The 23,905-nt window shown below is 42.7% G+C and overlaps 1 protein-coding gene across 1 annotated transcript in view; it reads right to left on the bottom strand.

The window, feature by feature from the left end:
- The window catches only part of STARD9 (StAR related lipid transfer domain containing 9), a 175,421-nt gene that overhangs the window by 63,378 nt on the left and 88,138 nt on the right, over positions 1–23,905 (bottom strand). Inside the window, 9 exon segments of the mRNA XM_030559592.1 lie at positions 7,201–7,380; positions 8,512–8,586; positions 9,453–9,530; positions 9,740–9,837; positions 10,189–10,386; positions 10,819–10,916; positions 12,362–12,429; positions 13,333–13,405; positions 22,474–22,543. Coding sequence (XP_030415452.1) covers positions 7,201–7,380; positions 8,512–8,586; positions 9,453–9,530; positions 9,740–9,837; positions 10,189–10,386; positions 10,819–10,916; positions 12,362–12,429; positions 13,333–13,405; positions 22,474–22,543 — 938 coding nt within the window.

Below are 23,905 nucleotides of genomic sequence, written 5' to 3'. Positions count from 1 at the left end.
AAAGAGATCTTGGAGTCACCCTGGATAGTTCTCTGAAAATGTCCACTCAACATGCAGCAGCAGTCACAAAAGCTAACAGAGTGATATAACCAGTAAGAAGGGGATAGATAATAAAACAGAAAATATCATAATGGCACTATATAAATCCATGCTTGAATACTGAGTGCAGTTCTGGTTACTCCATCTCAAAAAAAGATGCATTAGATTTGGAAAAAGTGCAGAGAAGGGCAATGACAATAATCAGGTGTTTAAACGTCATGAAAACGAATGGGATGTTACTTTAATTTTTTTCACTTATCTATATCCCATTGTGTACACACCTGTAACTAAATAACCCATCAAATGAGAAAGAAGCCGTGTGGAATGCAAATGAAGTGCTAATTTCAAAGCAAGTGGTCATTGTGCATGACAACTGGCAGTCAAAGACTCTGAATTTATTCCTCACTCTCCTTCATTAAAGAAAGAGCCCACTTGGGTAGTGACCCTGTCAGCTTGTTTTCTGTGAGAAGAAGCTATAAGCAAGCCTGAGAGTCTGTCACGGAGGTCACGGATTCCGTGACTTTCCAGGACCTCCATGACTTCCACAGCCACACCAGCTGCTGCTGGGGCAGCCCCCATGGCCAGCCACCCAACCCTAAATTCCCTGTAAGCTACAAGCAGGCTATCAAGTGTTGCGCAGTTCAGGTGTCCCTCCACCCACTGCCGCATGTTGCTCTTGCCTTCTGCCTTGGAGCTGCTCCCAGAAGCCTCCTACTTGCTGTGCAGGTGTGGGGGACCCTATCCCTACCCTCAAGCATATCTACCTCTCCCCCAAGCTTAGTGTCATCTGCGAACTTGCTGAGGGTGCAATTCATCCCATCATCCAGATCATTAATAAAGATGTTGAACAAAACCAGCCCCAGGAACGACCGCTGGGGCACTCCATTTGATACCGGCTGCCAACTAGATATCTAGCCAGCTTTCTATACACCTTATAGTCCATTCATCTAATCCATACTTCTTTAAGTTGCTGGCAAGAATACTGTAGGAGACCATATCAAAAGCTTTGCTAAAGTCAAGATCTATCTCATCCACCGCATTCCCCTTATTCACAAAGCCAGTTTGCCTTCTATGATGAGATATCAGGTTGGTCAGGCATGACTTGCTCTTGATGAATCCATGTTGACCATTCCCGATCACCTTCCTCTCCTCCAAGTGCTTCAAAATGGATTCCTTGAGGACCTGCTCCATGATTTTGCTGGGGACTGAAGTGAGGCAGACAGGTCTGTAGCTCCCCAGGTTCTCTTTCTCCCCTTTTTAAAATATGGGCACTACATTAGCCTTTTTCCAATCATCTGATCTACTTGCTGACCTACTTAAAAGGGCAACTGATCTACTTAAAGTGGAGTCAGTATATTTCAAGGGGCAATATGCGCGCCCACAGCACGTCTCCGTCGCGCGCGCACACTATCTTTCACACTCACTTCCCAACACATACTTGCATTGTTATTATTTCTTGATACTTCTTTCAAAGTGTGTTGTTTTAGGTTTTTTTTACTAGTCTATGCATTTCATAATTTTTATTTCTCTTACGCTTAAATTTAATTCTTTGAATAGTGAGTTCTAAAATGCCTAACCTGTCCTGTTGGAGTAATTATCCCTACGGTAACTTTTAAAAAACACATATTATATCTAGGCTTTTGGTTTCTACTGGTGGTGCACATTCGCATATTACCTCGATATGATGCACATTCATTCCGCATATGGATGGAAAAAATTAGAGGGAACACTGCCCCAACCCCCTGCCTTGAGCCCCCTCCCGCACCCAAACTCCCTCCAACAGCCCATGCCCCACATCTCCTCCAGCACTCAGAACCCCTTGTGGCCGTTCCTCCGCCTAGGAGCAACAGGGACATGTCGCCACTTCTGGGGAGCCACACGGAACCAGGTAGGGAGCCTGCCGGCCCCACGCCAACCAGACTACAAGCCAGACTTTGAATGAAGATCAGAAATGCCAGTTTATAGAGTTTTCTGGCTGGTAAAGTACCGGATAACACAGCTTTTACTGTATTCGGGAATATATTTTTGCACTTCAGTTTTGAAAACACATCATCTCTCAAAACACTTTACTACACAAATGGACTAATCCTTTTTACACCAATACAAATAAATCCATCAATTGAAACTTCAGACACTAATGAGCTATTGAAATCAAGAGGAAAGACTCTTCACAAAAAAGGCTGTAACAATATGTCGCTGAGCTGTTGTAAAATCTACTGTATATGAAAAGTATATGAAGTAGGACACAAGAAGAGAATAATGGATAACACACTGCATGCATAATATGATTCAAAATTGGCTGCCTTTTCCTTCCCTTCAAAAAGTACAGAATGATAGTGCAATGCTGTAGCACAAAAACATAAGGAACACTAAATTTTACCTTCTTGTTGTTCAGATGGAAGTAACAGACACCAGAGCCTAAAAGAGGCAAAGCACAAAGAAAAGAAAAGGCAGCATCTAGGAGCAAAGAAAGAGGGGACAAAGATGTTAGTGTAAGTGAAACAAACTTAATAAGAGGCTTTATATGAGTCCTATCAGTGAGCCTTCCGACTAGCTTTTCTCCATTAAAATGGAGTTCTGTTAACCATTTTAGGTTTTGTCAAAAGTAGCATGTGAAATACTCCACTGTTTGCAAATCAGTATATAATAATATGGAAGGACTAGCTTTAAAAAAAGTGTGCTTTCAGTAGTAGTGACTACTTTCTATATACAGTTGAGATTAATGTCAAAATTCAACATGATTGTCTACTAACACTGACATTTACAGCTGCATCACTAATACTTTATTTTGAAATGGCTAACAAAAATAATTCCATAGACTACGTGCCAGTGACAATATCTATGTATTCTATGCCACTCAGTGGAGGGGACCTTTAGTTGCATTCACCTCACTGGTAATGCACCTTCATAGCAGTAATAAAACTCAGCCTTTGGACTGCAGCACCAAAGTTGCGGATATGCAATTTACCATTTTTTTTAAACTATGAAAGAGAGGGTTATGTCTACATATTTAGTTCAAATAAAAGCATTCAGCCAGAAAATCAGGCACTTCAGACCAAATGTGAGAATGAATCACTAAAAAGATCTACAAGCACAAATTCCAAATGCTACTATTTCCAAATAAGAAAAATGTCAAAGCAAAGAACAAGAAATCTTGAAAGATGTACCTTTGCAAGAAAGAAATCTCCTAGACCAATTTTTCAAAAGGGCCCCAAACCTACACCTGCAAATTGAATACAAAACTCCATGTAACTACCTGATCTGTATGTATCTGTTCGGTATTTGCAGGCTCACATATAAAGGTAATTTAAATATTTGGTCTTTGATATCTGAATTTGTTCCACAAAGAACACTGTGCAGAGAGGGCATGGCCATTAAATGCAGGACTCATGCTGAACAACAACATACTAACCTAAACCGTCTTGCAACTACAATCAGGGGCCAAATATAAAAAAAAGTTGGCAGAGAAAGTGGTAAGTTATACCTCCTTGCACCAACTATACCCCTTTGTGCCTCATGAGTAATTTACCCCTGTGGAGTGCAGGCACTGTTTATACTGTTGTCTTTGTAGGGTTTCTGCATGGGGCAGCTTTAATTTCCATCACCAGTCCATCAATGCAAAGCTGATTGGAGGCGCAGAATCAGAGCACACACTGGCTGCCCTGACCAGGCTCCCTTTCTAGCCAGTTCTGGCCACTTTTTCAGTTGTCCTATACTTAGAGTAACTGAAGTTACAGTTACTTTGAGCAACTGCAATCTCACCTAATACAAATTTTGAACTCCTCAGGAACTCCACCAGAGGTGCGACCTGATGCCTTCTATGGCTCTGATGATGTTAAAAGTAGGGCTGTCAAGCGATTAAAAAAATTACTCGCAATTAATCGTGCTCCAGCCCCGGGAGGCATGGGGAGGGCGTTTCAGGTGAGCCCTGCAAGCCCGGGGGCCGCTCCAGCAAGCCCCTGGCCGTCCTGTTTTTACTTTAAAAACGCAGGGATGAGAACTACCTTACTTTCTAAGCCGCCTCTTCCCGCCCTCTGGTGGCAGCTTGTGTTACTGCACCTGACCAGACAGGTTCTTCGGAGCAGCTCATGCTGCCTTCCCACCCAGAGGGTGTGCGATTAACATGCATTGAAAAAATTAACGCATTAATTGCGCTGTGCATTAATGGCAGTTAATTTACAGCTCTAGTTAAAAACTATACTATTTTTAAGTCAAAATCACATTTTAAACTAACAGTACTTTTCTGTTTTCTGAAACAAGTTTCATAGGCATCTAAAGCAGGTTTTTGCTCCAGTGGAGCAATATATTCTTCCTCCATGGCAATTAACACACACAGCAGCACAGCATAATTGCATTCACAGTATGTGAATGACACAAAATGTTCTATGTGGTGAAATAGTAACTGTGTTGGTCCTAGGATATCCGAGAGACAAGGTGAGTGAGGTAATATCTTTTATTGGATCAACTTCTGCTGGTGAGAGACACAAGCTTTTGAACAACACAGAGCTATCTTCAGACCGTCAGAAGAGCTCTTTGTGGATCAAAAGTTTGTCTTTCTCACCAGCAGAAGTTGGTCCAATAAAAGATATTACCTCACCCACCTTGCCTCTACAAAATGTTCTAGCCATTTGAAATGGCCTGTTGATCACAAGCTAGTTTAAGACAATGAAGGAGTTAGTTTAGAAAAGGAAGAAGAAAAATACATTGCTCATAGGAATTGTTAATACAGATATTGCACACTGTTCCTGAACTGAATCCCAGCATACAGCACTCTTTTATGGGAGCTCTCAGGGACAGTTGCTGGACTTGACAACTGGATTAATACATTTAATAAGAAAAGAAATCATGTAATAAATAAGTAATTTGAATGACAGTTCAAAGTCTACACCATTGTTTCCCATAACAACAACTGCAGTTACCATAATGCTTGGTTTTGAATTTCAGTTTTAGATGGTTGAAATCAAAGAGAGGGAGACATAAAACTAGTGTTACGGAGCAAAATATTTAGACCACAGAGATAACATTAAAGGACAAGAGAGCCAGTAACGCTTCCCTCAAACACACTTTTGTTTGTGCTGGAAAACCAGGTTAACAGATAACCTGACAGGCTGTTCTAAGGATGAATTATCCCAGACAATATTCTCCACAACGTCACACAAAGGAAAAAACATTGCCCTGGTCAATAATTGTGATCATTGTGCTGCCTTGATCTCCAAGTCACGTTTACTGTCACAAAAAAAAGAGTTAGGATTCTTAAAAAGGAGGAGGATTTGCAGCATTTTATGTCATAAAGATAAATGACAGTAAAACAAATGCATGTTGCAAACCGGCTTTTTGTCTATAGCAGGCAAGCTAGATGTGCCATGTCATTGCATGCCAGTACTAGCTTGTGGCATCAAACAAAGTGGCATGCTGCAGCCAAAAAAACAGGTGTCTAAAAGACTGGGTAAAATTTTCAGAAGTGCCTATAGATCAGATTTTTAGAGATATTTAAGACCTAAAGATGCAGTGGGATTTTCAAAAGCAGCCAGGTAGATAACTCTCATTGGTTTCAATGGGAAATCATAAAAGTCAATGGCAGCTAGGTGCTAGGCACTTTGAAAGTCCCACCAGACGCTTATCTGTCCGTTTAGGTGCCTAAATACTTTTCAAAATCTGACCTGAGTGACCTAGAAGCTTAAGTCCCATTTTAAAAAATGTTTTCTACTGGGAGGACTTGCAGTGAGACTTTGCTCCAAAGCAAAGTCCTGGGCTCCCTGCGCAGCTCTTACCACAGCCTGGCTCTGGCTTCCAGCCTAGCCAGAGGGTAGGGCCTCAGGAAGAAGAGGAGGTGCTGGTGGTGGACCACAGTTCTAGCACTGGTACCACCTACTCCTACTTCTATACAGGTTCCGGTGCTCTTGGCTACTACACATCACTCATTCCATGTAAAGGCTGTAATAACATGTTTATATTAGAACAGCTGGGCAAATTTTAAGCTTCTGCATGCATACTTTGATGCAAACAATTAATCCTGTGACAGATATGGCAATTTCCTGCAATGTTTTAGGGAAATCTTATTGTATTAAGCTTATGGATCATTGTGCACCAGGGATTGTATGTAATACCATGGGGGAGGGTGACTACTGCCTTCCAGAAACTAAGTACAGTGGAGGGTGATTAGGCAAATTCACTCCAGAGAAGTACCAACATCCGGACAGGGGCATATAAAGTATTTCAAAAGTTGATTCTGCAGAGACCCATAAACAAAGAAGAGACTTTTGAATAAATAGCCTGAGTTCAGACTGACTCAGGGGTTTGTTCTGATCCAGCAAATGGACAGAACCTTCTACTCCAGGGGGTCCAATCCCTGGGAAAAACGGGAAGGACTTTGGCGTACTAAGGTCCCATAAAACTGATGGCTAACCTCTGGAAAGCTTTTAGCACACACACAAGAACTTTTATTCTTTTCTATATGTTTTTTTGATAACACTTTCACCTTAAGAATAAAAGTGCTTCCTTAAAAGGGGCTGTGTGATAGCTTATAACTGCTGGCAATTATGCTAAAATGCAGATGTTGGCTTGTTTAGGCAGTCTGACTTGCTGGGGATATCACAATGCAGGCAGGAAACTGTGCAGCCTGGAAAAAAAACTGGTCAAGAGGGAGAGAAGCATGGGTCTCTGTCCAAGAGAGGTGACAGTTTGAGGAGCCTGGAGCCTAGAATGGGTGCCCATGCTGGACCATGGAGGGAGAATACAAGAGCAGTTGCCCTGAACTGCGACTGAGCCCACAAAGAGTGAAAGGCACCCATTCTGTGTGTGCAAACCGTTACTTGTATGCATATTTGGGCAGCTGGACATCTAGTTTGCTTTTGCATGCATGCACATACATTTTTCAGTAAGTTTTGTATATGCACTGATAAAGGTCATCTTAATATTCAGCTGAACGCATCTTGCTTTGTACAGATTGTGGAGAACAGATGGTTTCCCCTTTGTTTTTTTTACTGTTGTCCTGTTACCAATGTGACTGACTTTTTGTAGAGTTTTTGGTGTGTGACTCGCAATACAGCTTTTTGCTGTTTGATAATTGCTCTTATAATGCCACCCAATCTGGTTCTCTACTCCCAAAGAAAAGACACCTATTGAAAGTCAGACAAAATGAAACAAGTGATTATGTCTCACCCTGAGATGATAAAACACAACTCCAGTACTGAGGATATCATCATTCACTGCCATTAAATGAGGTAAATTGGAATCTATTGTTACTCCAGCTTTTTCTTTGTTGATGTCCACACTGTATTCTTCCATTATGACTTTTCTGTCAGTCCACTTATCGCTCCAGTCTTTGGTTAGCTGTTCAATCTTAAGGAAGGTCAGAAAAGGAAGTTAACACTAAAGATTTTATTTACATAGCAAGTTAGGTATATCTCAAAAATCATTTTTTTCCCAAAAGGACAGCTTCCTTTTTGCAGATGCAATTTACTCTTGCAAAATTTCTATCTTCCACTGAATTGTAGATGAAAACCTGGATACTTCCAATTCTAGGTGAAAAGCACATAACTAGACATGCAATTAGAATTGCACCTGCAATGTATTTCAGGTGTGCAAAAATGCAGGTGCACGTTGCACCACTCCAAGGGGAAGCTGGGACTTAGCTCAGAGGTTCTCAAACTGTGGTCCGTGGACTACCAGTGGTCTGCAAGCTCCATTCAGGTAGTCCATGGATAGTTCCCTCTAAGGTGCGCACCTGGGCAGGCGCACACAAGAGAATGAAGGGCCACCCATCTAATTAGTGGAGCCACCTGGACCCTGGAGAAGACGCACATGTACAGTGAGTGGCCGCCTTGGGAGGCATAGAGGGTAGGTGGAAATGGGGTGAGAATAGGAGGTGGGGGAGGGAATTTGGGATGTGCAGGGCTGCAGCGGCGAGAGAAAGAGGTGACTTTCCCCAACTCCAGGGCTGCTGGGGAAAGAGGGCCCTCCTTCCAAGCTGAGACCCCCCTCCTTCCCAGCTCCAGGTTGGGGAAGGCCACAGCAGGGGAGAGAGGGTCTGACTCCCCTCCTTCCCAGCCCCCGACAACAAAATTCTCACTTTTCATTGTTTCTGTCTTCCTAACCACTTCAGAGAGAAGGGTAGAAAACTCTCCTTGAAGTCCACTTGGTACCTCAACTCATACATCTAATTTACCTGAGAAGCACATTGTTACTACAGTGATGGGTGCTACAGAAAACTCTAAAATGGCCAGATTACAGAGATATGAAAAATATACAATGTACTATTAAGGACATTTTAAATGCTTGTTGTAAATTGATGCACTATACCTGCCATTCAGTAGAATGGAAGTTTTATGAAAGACTGTTGCTGAAAAATATGAACATTCCACCAGCAGGCATGAAAGCATTAATATGGGAACATTTTCACTGTTGTTTAAAAAAATGTGTCAGTGTCCCTATCAAAGTGTGTGTGAGGGGAGACTAATAAAATATACCCACCTTCATTTCATTCTGAAGAACCAATTCTGTCAGATTTCCATCTCTGTCATCACTCCAAGAAGGGCTAGAATTCCTCTGTACAAACAAATATTACAGACATCTCTGTGTTTTCTTACTCACAACTCAGGCAGGCAAGTTTTGTCAAATACTCTGATTTCAGAGAAGTGAAGCAAGAGAAGTAAAGATAATCTAGGCAGACATTTGATTTTACCCTTCAAATTTACTCAGGAAATACCTTCTAGCTAGATACTGCTTGTATGATACTGTGAGAGAATAGTTTAATATTGCTTTTGCACTACCCCATCTCTGTGTGAGGAAGCTTAGGGCTAGTGTAGTCTTGGCCTCTACTTGCAAGAGGAGTAGAGACACAAATGTGCTAAAGCTCACAGCTGGTCCAAATAAAGCAGGAAATATGAAGGAAAACTAAGAATGCTAGCTGTATATTATGTCTCAGAGTTCACTCCCATTGTCTCTCAGGGAGTGCAGGCTACGTTCTAACCCTAAACTACTCAAGGCCTATTAGTCACTTCCTTAGAAAAGTACGATGACAAGTGTGGGGTGCTCTTTATTAATATTGTACCTGATTTTGTTACTAGCTTGGTGCTCCTGTACTGTATAATGGAATGTATATTTCACCATAGGGGTCTGCGTGGGTAGCCAAGTCAGCCTATCCATCCTAGAGATAGAGAGGAGGCCCTTTCTAATAATTGCTTAACAGCTTACGCTTAAGGGTCATTAAGAAACAATACCAGAGAGTGTAGCCTTTTTGGCAGAGGTGCAGCTGGTGCAAAACCATGATAAAGACACTCAAAGAATTAATAGATTCATTCCCTCCCAGTCTCATTCAACAAATGTAAAGAAAGGTGTAAAAGATAAAATTATGTTTATATAGCTAGCAAAAGCACTACTGAGGGTTCACGTAGATAAGAATTCATACATACCAGTTCAAAGCTCATCAGCATAGTTTTTAATCTATCTATTTCCTCTCGTAGTTCTCTAATCAGTTTTACATTTGCATCCTGAAACATTTAGAGATGATTATTAATCATACTTAAAAATAATAATCTAGTAAAAGAAGACAACGACTTTCCTTACAGATGGTTATTTCAAAGCAACTCCTCAGAAAGGACATTAAAATAAAATTGAGATTTTCTATTGGGGGAGGGATATGCTGAATACATTTAAAACATATATAAAAATGAAATAAAATCAGAAGTCGGTGTCTCACCTCATTCACCCGGGGCTTGTTAATAATGTTTTTAGCATTTGAGGCATATCTCAAAGTACTCATAGTCTCATTGTAGCTGGAGCTAGCAGGAGAGATGGCTTTAAATGAAGAACAAAAACTGATTTAAAGAGATTACTGTTTTTATAAAGAGAGTAAATTTATTAAAAACTTAAAATATCTTTAGGGACTTATCTCAAGTTCACAGAGAATGACTTTCAAAATCCCTTAATTTATAAACACATCCTATAATAGTGCTGATCAAAGTCCCAATCTTAGAAAGATACATATTCAAGCTTAAATTTAGTTCCACTGACCTCCTTCAATGAGATTACTCCCTGCGCATGAAATTAAGCATGGGCCCAAATGATGCAATGGACCTCACACCACAGTAGTGGCTTATTTTTCAGTACGCCATACCACATATAAAGCGAACAGAGAGCTGAACTCACTGGCGATCATGATGGTCTTGGAGTTGCCCCCTAGACTGTCCTTCAGAAGCCAGGTGAGAATGGAGTCACGGTACGGGATATAAGCCTGACGCCTAGTCCCGCTGACACTGCCTGGAGAGTGACTGCTCGCATGGTTGTCCCCTTCACTAGTTATGCTGTTTATGCTCTGGCAGCTGCTGAACATCTGAGAATTTTGTGCTGTAGGTAATACAATAGACATTTTCTTCAATGGGCTCAGATAGTAATTTCTTGTCTTCTGCATTTGGTGTGTCTTTACTACTCTCAATTCTGCATCCCAATTGGCTGAGATAATAAAAATATAATTAGTATTGTATTTTACACTATCCTGCTGGCTCTCCTCTGATATTAACGTATTTAAATCATTATCAATTGTATATTCGAAAACGCTTTTCTAGAAATCAGTTTACATATCACTACATTTTTTCTAATGATGGCTATTTTCATTCTATAATGTCAAATTTGTACATGAAGGGGCGACAGAGCTGTTCTCCTCAGCTCAGTATTCTGAATCTAACACAATTTTCAAATACAGCACACAATAAGGGGTCTTGTGGTACTGTGCATAACTATCTTCCAAAATTAAAAAAATATTATTTTTATTACACGTACCTAAGGTGGAGATGACAATTCCCAGAGTAACCAATGACTTGTTAATGTTGGCACCTTCTGTAATTCGATCTTTGCAATAACTGGGATCAGCTCTTTCACTAAGACATATATCAGGAAAAAAAAATACAAACTGTGTGACTATACTTAATATTTAACACATACCACAATGGGCCTGAGCGAGAACATGTTCTCCTCAGGTACAAGAATGGAGGAATTAAAGCCTCAGAAGTAAACAGTATATGCTTTGAGCATTTTATAGAAAATACATTTCTCTTATGCTACTTCTTAAAGGGCAGCAATTCAAAGTTCCACTCTCACCACATCCACATGTACCCTTTTTAAATGCAGAGCTCAGCAGAGATAGAAACAGAACAATGGCGCTGCAAGTGGCTAGTGGTGGAGAAACATAGAACATACTTTCTTGTTCCCTCAGTGCATCCTGCAACCCTGTTTGGCACTGAGCCACTGAGGATAGTGACCTCGCCGGGGACCTCTTCTTTTTCTGAGTGTCCCTATGACGAAGTAGTGGCTTGCTTCCTGGAAGTTTTGGAAGACTGAGCACTCCCATTAGCAGAGGTTTTGCTTGGGGAACCATCTGCTGGTGTTGATTTTGGTCCTTGAGAAGTACGCTGAAGGGACCTTTCTATTAAAATCATCTTGAGGCAGAGATCTCTGTCACGCTGAGCCCTGGCTTTCAGATTATTACAGCAGGCACACTTCTGAGGGATAGGAGTCTCCCCCAAACAACAGATACATGACGAGTGGCTGTCAGAGACTGGCACTGCCTCACAGCAAGAGTCACAGCGTTTAAAGTCAGGCGAGCCAGACATCGCAGCTGATAGAAGTTTCCCAACCGGGAAAAGGGGGAGGAAGAGAACAATTAAAGAATTTTGGGGTGGGAGGGGAGAAAGAGTATCTATCTAAGAAAACGAGACTTACTAAACTACAATTAATTTAGTTATTTCTATAGAGAATAAAACAAAGAGGCAGCACTGCCATGGAGCTCTGTCTGCAGCCGAGGACAGTTGAGGTCGTGCGCGTGCTACATGAGGTGCCAACAGCACTGCGAGACTACTACTGGGCACACATGCCCCGACTGAGCACTGCTACCAAAAATCTCCCATCTGCGGTGCAGACACACAGACACCTGACGTGAAGCACCCACAGGGGGACACACATCTTGAAGAACTCTCATTACTGCACAAGGTGAGTAACTTCCTCTTTTTCTCCCTTCTGTGCTGTGTGGTAGTGGGGAGAATACTGGTCTTAGTTCACCGTTATTGCATATGGTTTTGGTGAATGCATTGCTCGTAATGGATATCGGTCCAGTGAAACTCTACTCCCAAAACAAAATGATACATGACAGATTGATAACTTTAGCTCAATATCCTCCTTGTTTTCCTATACAGAAGTCATACTTCGCATTATTTTAATGTAGTTTTTTAAACGTAATTTCCTTTTTTTAAATCATCAGTATCATCAATCGTATGGAACATAGCAGTTAATATTTTAATAGAGCTTTTCCCCCTCAGTTCATTATTACCTGCCTGCAAGGTCCACCAGGTTGATCTTGCTTGCAATTTCAGAGGGGAGATTGTTCTCCAGTATAGCCTGAAGGAAAAATAAATCAAAAATTTTTAATTCAAACTTATGAAAATACAAGAGGCTACGGGTTCTATTGAAGAGTTGTATTTCTGGCACTTCTACTTATTATGTGACCTTGGGCCATACAGTACAGTCAAACATCAACCCAGTAGTTCTCTTAACTTACATGCAAAGCCCACTCTTATGATCATTTTCTCTTGAGCAAATGTCACTCACTCATGACTGTATGAAAAGATTTTCTTCTAGACCTGACAAAATCACTATTACTGTATTCCAAGGTTCTTTTGTGCAACTACTGAAAAATATCTTGAATGTTCTAAAATTACAGGATGTTAGAAGAGTGAGATGGAAAAGATCTATTGGATCATTGGAGACCATCTTCCTGACAGTATAGGATACAGTCCCCCAGAAAAAGGATGTATTATATCAGATACAGCACACTATGCACCAAGGTGCTTAGGAAGTGAATACAGAAATCCCAGAAAGATCATAATGCAGAGGAGTCATTAAAATGCTACTCTCTATATTAAGATCCTAATCGGTAAGTAGTAACTACAGAGTACAAAAGGTAGTGGAACTGCCAACATTACCACACAGGAATTTTCACAACATTGTTGGAGTGGTATTGCAATATAAAGATCAGTTTTCAATTTATTTATTTTTTCCTTTCATGAGGAGCCTTTGGCTTCACTCCTAACCATAAGATAGCACAAGGAAACAAGATAACTTCAACAAGTACAAAGCCTTCAAGTTGATGTAAGAAGTGAAACAAAATTTGCAGTATGATCCAAAGGAATTAAGTAGCATAATTTCTACCAAGGTTACTGAAAGCAGAACAAACTCCGTACAGTATGCTAAACAATGTTCTTTGGGAGAGGGAAAAAAAGCAGATTGGAATTTTTAGCTAACCTGAGTGTACTGAATGGTGAAGATGGCATGGGATCTGCTGCTGGCATCATGAACATGAGTAGCTGCTGTGATTCTACATAAAAAAGTGCACAAAAAACGTTCAGTTGGGACAGTTCATGTTTCTGAAGTACAAATACAAGATTCAACTGATTAATGAAGGCTAAGATTAAAGAATTGTAGCTTTAAATACAGTGGCCAGATTCTTAGATCTGGCCAAACTGTGCCCAGTACAGCACCTGAGAAGGTGGAGGGCAAAAGTGAATTAAATCCACCTTTGCATTTTGATCCAGGGGGCAGTTGAGGGACATAAATTAGAACAGTCTTCAAGTACATCTTTATGGTGTTAAATAAGAGCGGATTACAGCTTGAAAGTATAAAGCAAGGTTACTCCCCTGTACTGTAACTGAAATTCTTCAAGATGTGTAATCCCTATGTATATTCCAGTGTGAGGTATGCATGTGCTACAGGTGCTTGAGACTGGAAGATTCTTGATAGCAGTATCCATTGGTCCACACCTGCACCCTGCTCCTTCTCCTGGGCATATGGGGAGGTGCAGACCAATCGCCTCTCCAGTTACCTTTCTACCACAAATAGCCATAACACAGGCTCCGTGGCAGAGGAGGAGGCAGCCGGATAGTGGAATACAGATAGAGACCACACATATCAAAGAGCTCCAGTTACTGCACAAGGTAAATAATCTTCCTTTCTTCTTTAAGCGATGGTCCCTATCTGTATTCCACTGTGGGTGATTCACAAGCAATATTCGTTGAGAAGGAGGGTGTAAGGAACCATGCTGGATCAATGATCGGAGGACTGCTCTTCTGAAGAATGCATCAGCTGTAGAAGCTTGAACCAGGATATTAAGTTTTGCAAAAGTGTGAACAGAGCCCTATGATGCTGCCTTACAGATTTTCAGGAGAGACACATCTTGAAGTGAGACTATTGCTGCAGCCTGAGGTCTAGTTGAGTGGACCCTGAAACCTTGTGGGGGAGGGGTCATTGATAACTCATAACAAAGCAACGTGCACCCTGAAATCCATTTGGAAAAGTCTCTGAGAAGAGAGCTCTTCCCCTCTCATACATTCCACAAAGGATTCAAATAGACTAGGTGGTTTCCTAAAGGATTCTGTCCTTTGCAGGTGAAATGTCTGAGCATGACAGATATCCAGACAGTGAAGTTTCCTAATCTCAGTGGTGGCACATAACTTCAGGAAGAACACAGGTAAGTGAGTCGTCTGTGATGAAATTCCAAGATTACTCTGGGGGGTGAATTTTGGGTATAATTAAAGGGAAACTTTGTCTCTATGGAAGATAGTGCAAGGAGGATCAGCCAAAAGGCCCCTGGTTCACCTCCTTTTCTGGCTAAAATGATGACAACTAGAAAGGCAACATTCATAGCCTCATTTGCCTTAGCCCACTTAGCGAAGTGATCAAATAGAGCCTTCATTATAATATTACATTTGTTACATTTACTTAATGATATATTAATATTTTTGTAGCTTTTTTAGCTGTTTTATTAATGAAAAGGGAAATGGTTTTTTTTAGTATGTTGGGTTTTTATTTATTATTTAATATTTATAATTAATTTTTTTAAATGTTTAAACTTTGTAAAAGCACTGAGACACTCAAAAGGTTAACTAACAAAGTTAAGACTGACAAGATGGGTGAGGTAAAAATCTTTTATTGGATCAGATTTGTTGGAGAGAGAGAAGTTTTTGAACCACTGAGAGCTCTTCTTCAGACCTTCAAAAGCCAGACATTCAGACGCTCAAAAGCTTGTCTCTATCACCAACAGAAGTTGATCCAATAAAAGATATTATTACCTCATTCACCTTGTCTTTCTAATGTCCTTGGGCCAACATAGCTACAACTACACTGCATAAAAGTTAAGACTGCCACAAGACGATGGCTGCTGCCCAAAAAGTATGTGTGTTAGCTTTGCAGTTTTGAATTGAAGATTTAGATGGATTTTTAGTGGATTTTTTTTAAAGCTAATTTATTTTATCCATACATTTTCTTATTGTTTTTAATTTTGTGGGTTTTTTGTTATGTTGTAAATAGTTTATTACAAGAGACTAAAATATTTTAAAGTTGCTTGGCTTAGCTTTGCTTTCTGAGCTTTTGAATGTTTTTTAATCGGTTTTATACTTTTGGAAGATTTTTTTTTTTAAATTGCAAGTTATGAGCAGCTGATGTATTTAAGTTGCTCACATTTTAAAACTTCAATATTTATTTCTATATGAAAGCTTGAAGAAGTGTTTTTGGTGTATTTTTTTTTTAAACAGGTGAGAACTTTTTTGACCTGGGCTTTGGCAGTTGCCATATTTTAGCAAAAGACTGTTACTTACCTCTCTGAACTGTTGTTCTTTGAGATGTGTTGTTCACATCCATTACAATTAGGTGTGCGCATGCCGCGTGCACAGACATCAGAAACTTTTCCCTTGGCAGCTCCCATCGGGATGGCAGGGGAGCCCCCTAGAGTGGCACCCTCATGGCAGTGTATATATTACCCTGCCGGCCCGTCCCCCCTTCGGTTCCTTCTTGCCGTTGACTCCGACAGAGGGGAAGGGGGGTGGGTATTGTAATGGACGAGAACAACACATCTCAAAGAACAGTTATAAGAGGTAAGTAACGGTTCTTCCTTCTTTGAGTGATTGTTCACGTCCATTTCAATTAGGTGACTTCCAAGCTTACCATTGGAGGAGGTAGGAGTCATGGAACAATTAACTGAAGAACAGCTCTGCCCCGACTGCTGCATCATCTCTGGCCTGATGGTTAACAGCTAGTGGGCTGTAAATGTGTGCACTGAAGACCAGGTGGCTGCTTTACAGATCTCCTGGATAGGGACCTGAACCAGAAGATCATAGATCATAGATTATCAGTGTTGGAAGGGACCTCAGGAGATTATCTAGTCCAACCCCCTGCTCAAAGCAGGGCCAATCCCCAAATGGCCCCCTCAGGGATTGAGCTCACAACCCTGGGTTTAGCAGGCCAATGCTCAATGCAAGTGTTCTGGTTGAATGGGCCATAATCGCTGGAGCTGGGACCTTGGCCAGCTCGTGGCAGGTACGAATGCAGTCTGTGGTCCAGGACAATATACCTTGCACAGAGAGAGGAAGGCCCTTCATTCTCTCAGCTATGACGACGAAAAATTTGGTCAACTTGCAGAAAGATTTCGTGCGTTCTATGTAGAACGCCAAAGCTCTCCGGACACCCAGCGTGTGTACACTGCGGTGTCTTGGGCTTGTGTGGGGTTTTGGAAAGAATACCAGTAAGCAAATGTCCTGTCCCATGTGGAATTGGGAGACCACCTTGGGGAGAAATTTAGGCTGTGGTCTAAGCTGCACCTTGTCCTTACGAAACACCATGTAAGGTGGTTCGCAGGTGAGTTCGGTGGTTCGGACACCCTCCTTGCTGATGTAATGGCACCATGAACGCCACCTTCCAAGAAAGGTAGAGGAGGAACAAGTGGCCAGGGGCTCAAACGGTGGGCTCATGAGTTTGAAGAGGACCAAGTTCAGGTTCCAGGTTGGGACTAGCGGGCAAGAATATGGGAACACCCTCTCCAGCCCTTTGAGGGATCGCCCCATGATGGGATTAGAAAACACCGAGCGCCCAGACTCCCCTGAATGGAAAGCTGAAATGGCTGCCAGGTGTACTCTGATGGAGGAAAGAGATAGATCCTGATGCTTAAGGTGTAGGAGTTAGTCTAAAATAACTGGGATGGGAGCCTGGAGTAGCTGAAGGCACCTGGATTCACACCAAACAGGAAAACCTTTTCTGTTTTGCCAGGTAGGTAGCCCAAGTGGAAGGTTTCCTACTGCCGAGGAGAACGTCTCATTGACTGAGATCACTGGCTCTCCATGGGATTTAGCCATGGAGTTTCCACACCATGAGATGCAGAGAGATTGCAGGCTCGGGTGATGGAGGCGCCTTTGGTCCTGCATGATCAGATCCAGATGGAGGGGCAGGGCAATTGGGGCATCTACAGACAGCTCTAGGAGGGTTGTGTACCAATGCTGTCAGGGCCAAGATGAGGAGATCGTGATTACTGTCACCTTATCTCTGCGAATTTGAGGAGGACCCAGTGGACGAACGGGATAGGAGGGAAGGCATACTTCAGACCCTTGCCCCATGGTATTAAGAATGCATCAGCAATGGAGCCTGGACTGTGGTTTTGGAATGAGCAGAACTGAGGGCACTGTCTGTTGCTCTTGATGACAAAGAGTAAAACCCCTTTCCCCTTAGCTCCTGTAGAACCTCCTCCACCGCACCTTTCTCAAGGTGTGAACGAACCTCCTGCATAAGGAGTTGCTCGTGAGAAGGGTCCCTGAAGAGGGATGGGGAAGGTGCAGGGGAGGGAGGGAAGGAGGAGAACTGGAAAAACTATCCCACCTCATAGACTTTAGGGTCAGAAGGGACCAATGTGATCATCTAGTCTGACCTCCTGCACAAAGCAGGCCACAGAACCCTACCCATCCACTTCTATAACAAACCCCTAACCTATGTCCGAGTTATTGAAGTCTTCAAATTGTGGTTTGAAGACCTCAAGCTGCAGAGAATCCACCAGCAAGTGACCCATGCCCCACGCTGCAGAGGAAGGCGAAAAACCTCCAGGGCCTCTGCCACCTGTACTGTGCATAGGACCCAGCGGTCCAATGTTATATGGGACCGCACACAGTAGAAGTGAGATAGCCAGTTTAAAAACCGTGGGGATGGATCCGGGAACTGGGTTGGTACGCATTCCTCAGGTGTGCCTTCAAACTCCTTGCTTGTTTCCAGGCTGGGGTTTATTCTGGCCTTGTTAGGTGCATTTTTCTGTTTACATCTGTTATTTCTGCCCCGCCTAAGACATGGCTCCTGCCTGAGGCGGGGCTGATACTGCCTCTGCTGTGGAGGCTGAGGCCTGAAGGGCTTTCTCTGGGTTGCCGGCATATGCATCCCTAGTGACTTCAAGGTGGCCCTAGAATCCTTAAGGCCATGCAGCCTGGAGTCTGTTTGCTCCAAGAAAAGGCCTGAGCCCTCAAAGGAAATGTCTTGGAGGGTATTCTGTACCTCTGGAGGGAGGCCCAGTGCCTGGAGCCACACTGAGCATTGCATGACTACCCCCAAGGCAATGGTTCTGGCCACAGAGTCAGCTGAATCGAGGGAGGCTTGTAGCGAAGTCTTAGCCACCGCCTTTCCTTCCTCAATTAAAGTCGCAAACTTAGAGTGAGAGTCCTGGGGCAGGCGATCCTTGAACTTGGACACGGCCATCCAAGAGTTGAAGTTATATCTATTAAAGAATCGCCTCCTGGTTGGCTATGCGTAGCTGGAGGCCTCCGGAGGAGTAGACTTTCCTACCAAAGAGGTCTGAATGCTTGGCATCCTTGGCCGTTGGGGCTGAGGCTTGTTGGCCCTCTCGTTCCTTTTCATTGACTGCTGAAACAACTAGGGGACAGGGATTTGGATGTCAGAACAAGAACTCGTGGCCCTGGGAAGGAGCAAAGTATTTCCCTTCTACCCCCCTGGCCGTCAGCGTGATAGAGGCTGGGGTCTTCCATACAGTGTTGTAATTCGTTTGTATGGTCTTTAAGAGAGGGAGCGTGATCCTGGAGGGATCTTCTGGCATCAAGATGTCCACCATCGGATCCTCGTGCTCAACCATTTCTTCCGCCTGGAGGCCCATATTGAGGGTGATCCTGTGGAGTAGCTCCTGGTGAGCCCTGTGGTCAACTGGTGGCGGTCCTAAAACTGATCTGCCTGCCACTCTCATCTGGGGAAGAGGAGGAAGTGAGGTGCTGTAGGTTGCCCTCATCTAGAGCCTCCTGTGTGTCCCCATATGCCTGGGTCACCTCTTGGGGTGTCGCAGTGCTTGGCACTGCCTCAGGTATTGGGCCTGAGAGCACCAGTTGCTCTTGGTGGTCCAGGGGCGGCCTAGAGAAAGTAGCCTCCCTTGTCCTTGATGTGTGCCTGTGTGGCGACCTGGAATGGTGTTGCATAGATTGCCTGTACCTAGAAGCTCTGGAGGACATGATCTGTTGCTGGTGGTAGGCCCATAGGGTCCAGAAGACACACTGGCCTGGAGGAGGCTATTGTGGCTGCCATGCTGGTTGGGATTCTCTGCTGGCTATGGTTCGATGTCTGCTGTAGCTAGACTGACTTGAGTCAGCCTCGGAGCCGGATGATGCCGACAGAGAGGACCAGGGCGGTGCTGAGCGTAGAGCGGCCACAGGGTGCTGGGGAGTGGTACCTGGCTGGCTGGGACCGTGAACAGTACCAGGAATCTTGGGACCAGGACCGGTGTCTCACACTCAGTGCTGGTGAGGTTTTTGGTGCTGTACTCTGGTGCTGGGCGACCAATGGTGTCATGGACTGGCGAGCAGTTGCTGCGGGTGCCACTGGTGGGTTCACCTCCAGTGCCATAACCTTACACTGGGTCACGGCTTCCAGGGAATATCTGAACACCGAGCTCTAACGGGAGCGGTGCCAAGATGGTGACCTCGAGCAGCGCACTATTGCCGGCTTCCCTCTGGATGGCACCCTTTTGGGTGGTGCTGGAGGCTTCTCCCTGCATGGGAGGGGGTTTGGCGCTAACGACTCAATGAGATCTTTTGCTGCCTCGAAAGTGTCGGGCATGGAGGGGTGTTCAAGGACCTCCTCCAGACACTCGTCGGCACTGAATCCGCTGGGTACCGGACTCAATGGAGCCTGTGGCGCTGGAGTCGATGGTGCCAGTTCTTGGCTCGGGTCTGCAATCTGTCTTTACATGCTGGGGGCTTCTTTGAGCAGCTTAGTAGCTCTTCGGGAAAGCGCCCTCTTTCTTTCTTGTGACACTTGGTGCCAGAGAGGCCAACCGGCGCCGAGGTTGGTCATCCCATCTTGGTGCCAGTGATTGCGGTGCCTGGGTGGTGCCGGGTCGCACACAGATGCTGGGGCACTTCACTCCGAGGAAGCCGGTGCCAGTCGGTCAAGTGCTGGTGGTTGCAATGCAGCCTCCATGAGCAACTGCTTAAGGCGAAAGTCTCTTTCTTAGTCCGTGGCTTGAAGGTCTTGCAGATTTTGCAGCGCTCTGCCTGATGAGATTCTCCCAGACACCAGAGACAGGAGTCATGGGGGTTGCTGTTAGGCACAGGCTTGCGGCATGTGGCACAAGCTTTGAAACCCTGGGCTTGCGGCATGCCCCACAGCCCAAGGCTGGTGCTGGAACTAGCTTCTAGACACCTGAATACAATAGTATTTAACTAACTGATAATTATCTAAGAACAACTCTAACTAGAAGACTGAAAGGCTAAGGCATCACTCGCAAGCAAGAGAGAGAGAGAACGTTCCAACGCTGCCACAGACAGCAAGAAGGAACTCAAGGAGGGTTGGGCCGGCACGGTAATATATACACCGCCATAAGGGTGCCACTCTAGAGGGCTCCCCTGCTGTTCCTACAGGAACTGCTAAGGGAAAAGTTTACGATGTGTGTACATGTGGCACAACATACCCAACTGAAATAGATGTGAACAATCACTCGAAGAAGAACATTATGTTTTACTGCTGATTATTTTATAAAATTGCATTTTAGATATTTAGGACTTTAGAGTAAGCTTATTGTTACATTTAATTTTTTTGACAGACAATTTTAGCTGTTTTATTTTTTAAATTTAGCAGTAAATTCTCTTTTTTGCATTCAAGTTACATTTTTATTAGCACAATTTATTAAATATATTTATTAGTACAATGTTTTATTTGTGTTTCTGCAATGGTGAGACTATGCTCTGATTGCATTGATAAATACATACAATGGAATTTCATTGAAGATTTATTTGGGAAATTTCCTTTTGATCATGAAATGATATCTAATGCTTACTACAAGTCTTGAGCGGCAAAATTAAATTCCACTGCACATTCTTTGGCTCAGTAATATCCTTTTTAAATTTTTTATTTACAGTGCTTAAAGTGTGTGCAATGTCCTTGATGTTTTAGCCCAGTGTTTCTCAAATGCAGCCACCAGTGGTTGGATCCAGGCCCAATTAACTTTAATGAACCACTGACTTCAGTAAGTTGAAGTAGCAATATTAACCAAGCCTCACCTTATCCCCTGCACCCCACCCAATAAATAAATAAAAATCCTGTGCAAAAACAACAAAAAAAACGCACTTAGCTTTGTATTATTTATGCACTATGGGTGAAAAACAGCTGCATGCAAAGAACCCTAGCCTAGACACCAATTAAATCCCAATTAAACCCTCAAAATACAATTTATGTGGTATATAGGCTAGCTGTGGTCTCTGCACAGCGGTGAAATTCACCCTACGGTTATGGAAACATTTCAGCAAGAAATTGTGGGTACATTTTTATACACCTAGGATTTTTGCAGACACAATTCTGTGCACCTACAGTTTTGCTTGAAAATGTTGCTATGACTATTTTTTTGCATGCAAAAGTTCCAGAGTTTTCTCCCAAATCAGGTAATTACACCTAGCTGCTTGATTTGTCTACAAACACTGCATCATAATTTTAGAGGCTAGTTTAAGGACCTTTGAAAATGTGTCCCTTTATATTAAAGACATTAACCCAACATAATTTTAAGTTTCTGCTGTTTTTATTAGGTGTTTCCCATAGGAAAGGATGGCACAAATGGCTTCTGGCCTGTTTTTACAATAGTTCTACCCTGGAGTCAGCCTGAACCACATGATAAACATACATCAAACAGTTTGTAGTAAAGCACAAATGTGTTTTGATTTCAGTAGTCACAAACTAAGCTATGCTGAAATTCAATTGAAAACTATACCATCTGAAGAATGGAGTATATGCAGCATACAGATTTACTTGGTTAGAGCAAAACATCTCCCTGTGGTTCACTTTTGATCCTATATCAAAGTAATATTATGCATATACTATGTGTAAGTCAGGATACAATCAGTTTTGTAGTAATATCTATGCAAATAATCTTTTAATGAGCCCTTGTAACAACGATTTAAGAGCTAAGTTATTATATATAGTTTTTTTCAGAGAGTAGTTTGGAAGCCTGATGTCATCACATAGATCATTCTTCATTTCTGTTTAAAGTTAAATGACAAACATGTAACATTGCCAGAAAAATCAGTATTTGTGCTGTCAAAACTGGGAAAAACAGCAGATACAGAAAAAAGGTTGATTAAAAAAAAATACCTGTTGGCTATTCCTTCTTCTAGAAGTCCTATGGCTTGTTTGTAGTCTGTAACTAAATGCTGAGACAATCCTGTCAGAGGTTTAAAAAGTGAAAGAGAGATGATTAAAAAAAACAGGTTTTACTCAGGAAATATTGTTTCACTCTAGTCTCTTGGTTCAACTATGCAATAGGGTTACTACTACAACTGGAGAGTACAAACATTCTGTCTGAGACTTAGACCTGGTCTACACACACATTTTGTATCAGTATAACTATTCTGATTAGCAGTGGGGTTTTTGTTTTGTTTTGTTTTGAAACCAAACTAATTATACGGGTACAACCCCTAGTGTGGAAGCAGTAATATTGGTATAAAAATGTCCTATACCAGTCTAGTTTATTCCTCTTCCCATATGCGAATAATTTAGAGTGGCATAAACATTTTTATACCAATATAACTGCATCCCCATGAGGTTGATTTTTTGTCACTTTAACTACACAATCATAGTTAAAGGTATACAATTTTTGTGTGTAGACAATCCTTCAGCCATTGATTCTGCAGATGTAAAGTATAAGGTTCAGTCCAAATGAATCAGAGAATGAGGAAGTCCTCTGTCTGGAGTCTGTGATGCACACTTCATGAGCTAAATACCATACTGTGAACCTGTGACATTTATCTGTAAACTAAACCCTGTATAAAATTCTGTGCCCTACTCCACGCCAAAGTGCATCCTGATTAGATCCTAGAAAGAATCAAGCATTAATGTAGCTGCCCTGAGGAAACAAAACAAAACAAAAGGGATGAAGGGGGGAGGAGTCCACTAGACAGGAATGAAAGAGATCCTGCATTGCAGAAACAACTGGAGCAAATGAGTGGCAGTGACTAATGTGGCCCCCACTAGAGGGCAGTATGTGCTATGGTGTAACTTCATTACTAGCATCTTATAAAATGTAAATTTGTAGCACACACACTCAGGGCTTGTCTACACTGGCAATTTACAGCGCTGCAACTTTCTGGCTCAAGGGTGTAAAAAAACACACACACCCCGAGTGGAGCAAGTTTCCATCCTGTAAAGTGCCAGTGTAGACAATGCATCAGTGCTGGGAGCACGCTGGGAGCTACACCCATCTCGCAGAGGTGGAGGTATTTTAGAGCACTGGGAAAGCTCTCCCAGTGTTGCACCGTGACCACACAAGGCATGTTAAAGCGCTGCCACGGCAGTGCTTTAGCATTGCCAGTGTATACTAGCCCTTAGTTGGCTTCAATGGACTTACTCCTGGGATGAAATTGACTTCACGTTTACTCTCTTACTTTTGGCAGTTCTAGTATCATGGGTGGCAACTGTACAAGGCGCTATAGAAAATATTCTTTTCTTAAATTGGGGTAGAATGAAGTGCTCCTCACAGTTTTTTTGTATTTCACTAGTATTTCAAAAGAAACATGTTTTCTTTTTA

This window comes from Gopherus evgoodei, chromosome 4 (assembly GCF_007399415.2).
Source record: "Gopherus evgoodei ecotype Sinaloan lineage chromosome 4, rGopEvg1_v1.p, whole genome shotgun sequence".
Lineage (NCBI taxonomy): Eukaryota > Metazoa > Chordata > Testudines > Testudinidae > Gopherus > Gopherus evgoodei.
Note: the sequence above shows the minus strand (reverse complement) of the source record. Positions and strands in the feature narration are given on the sequence as shown.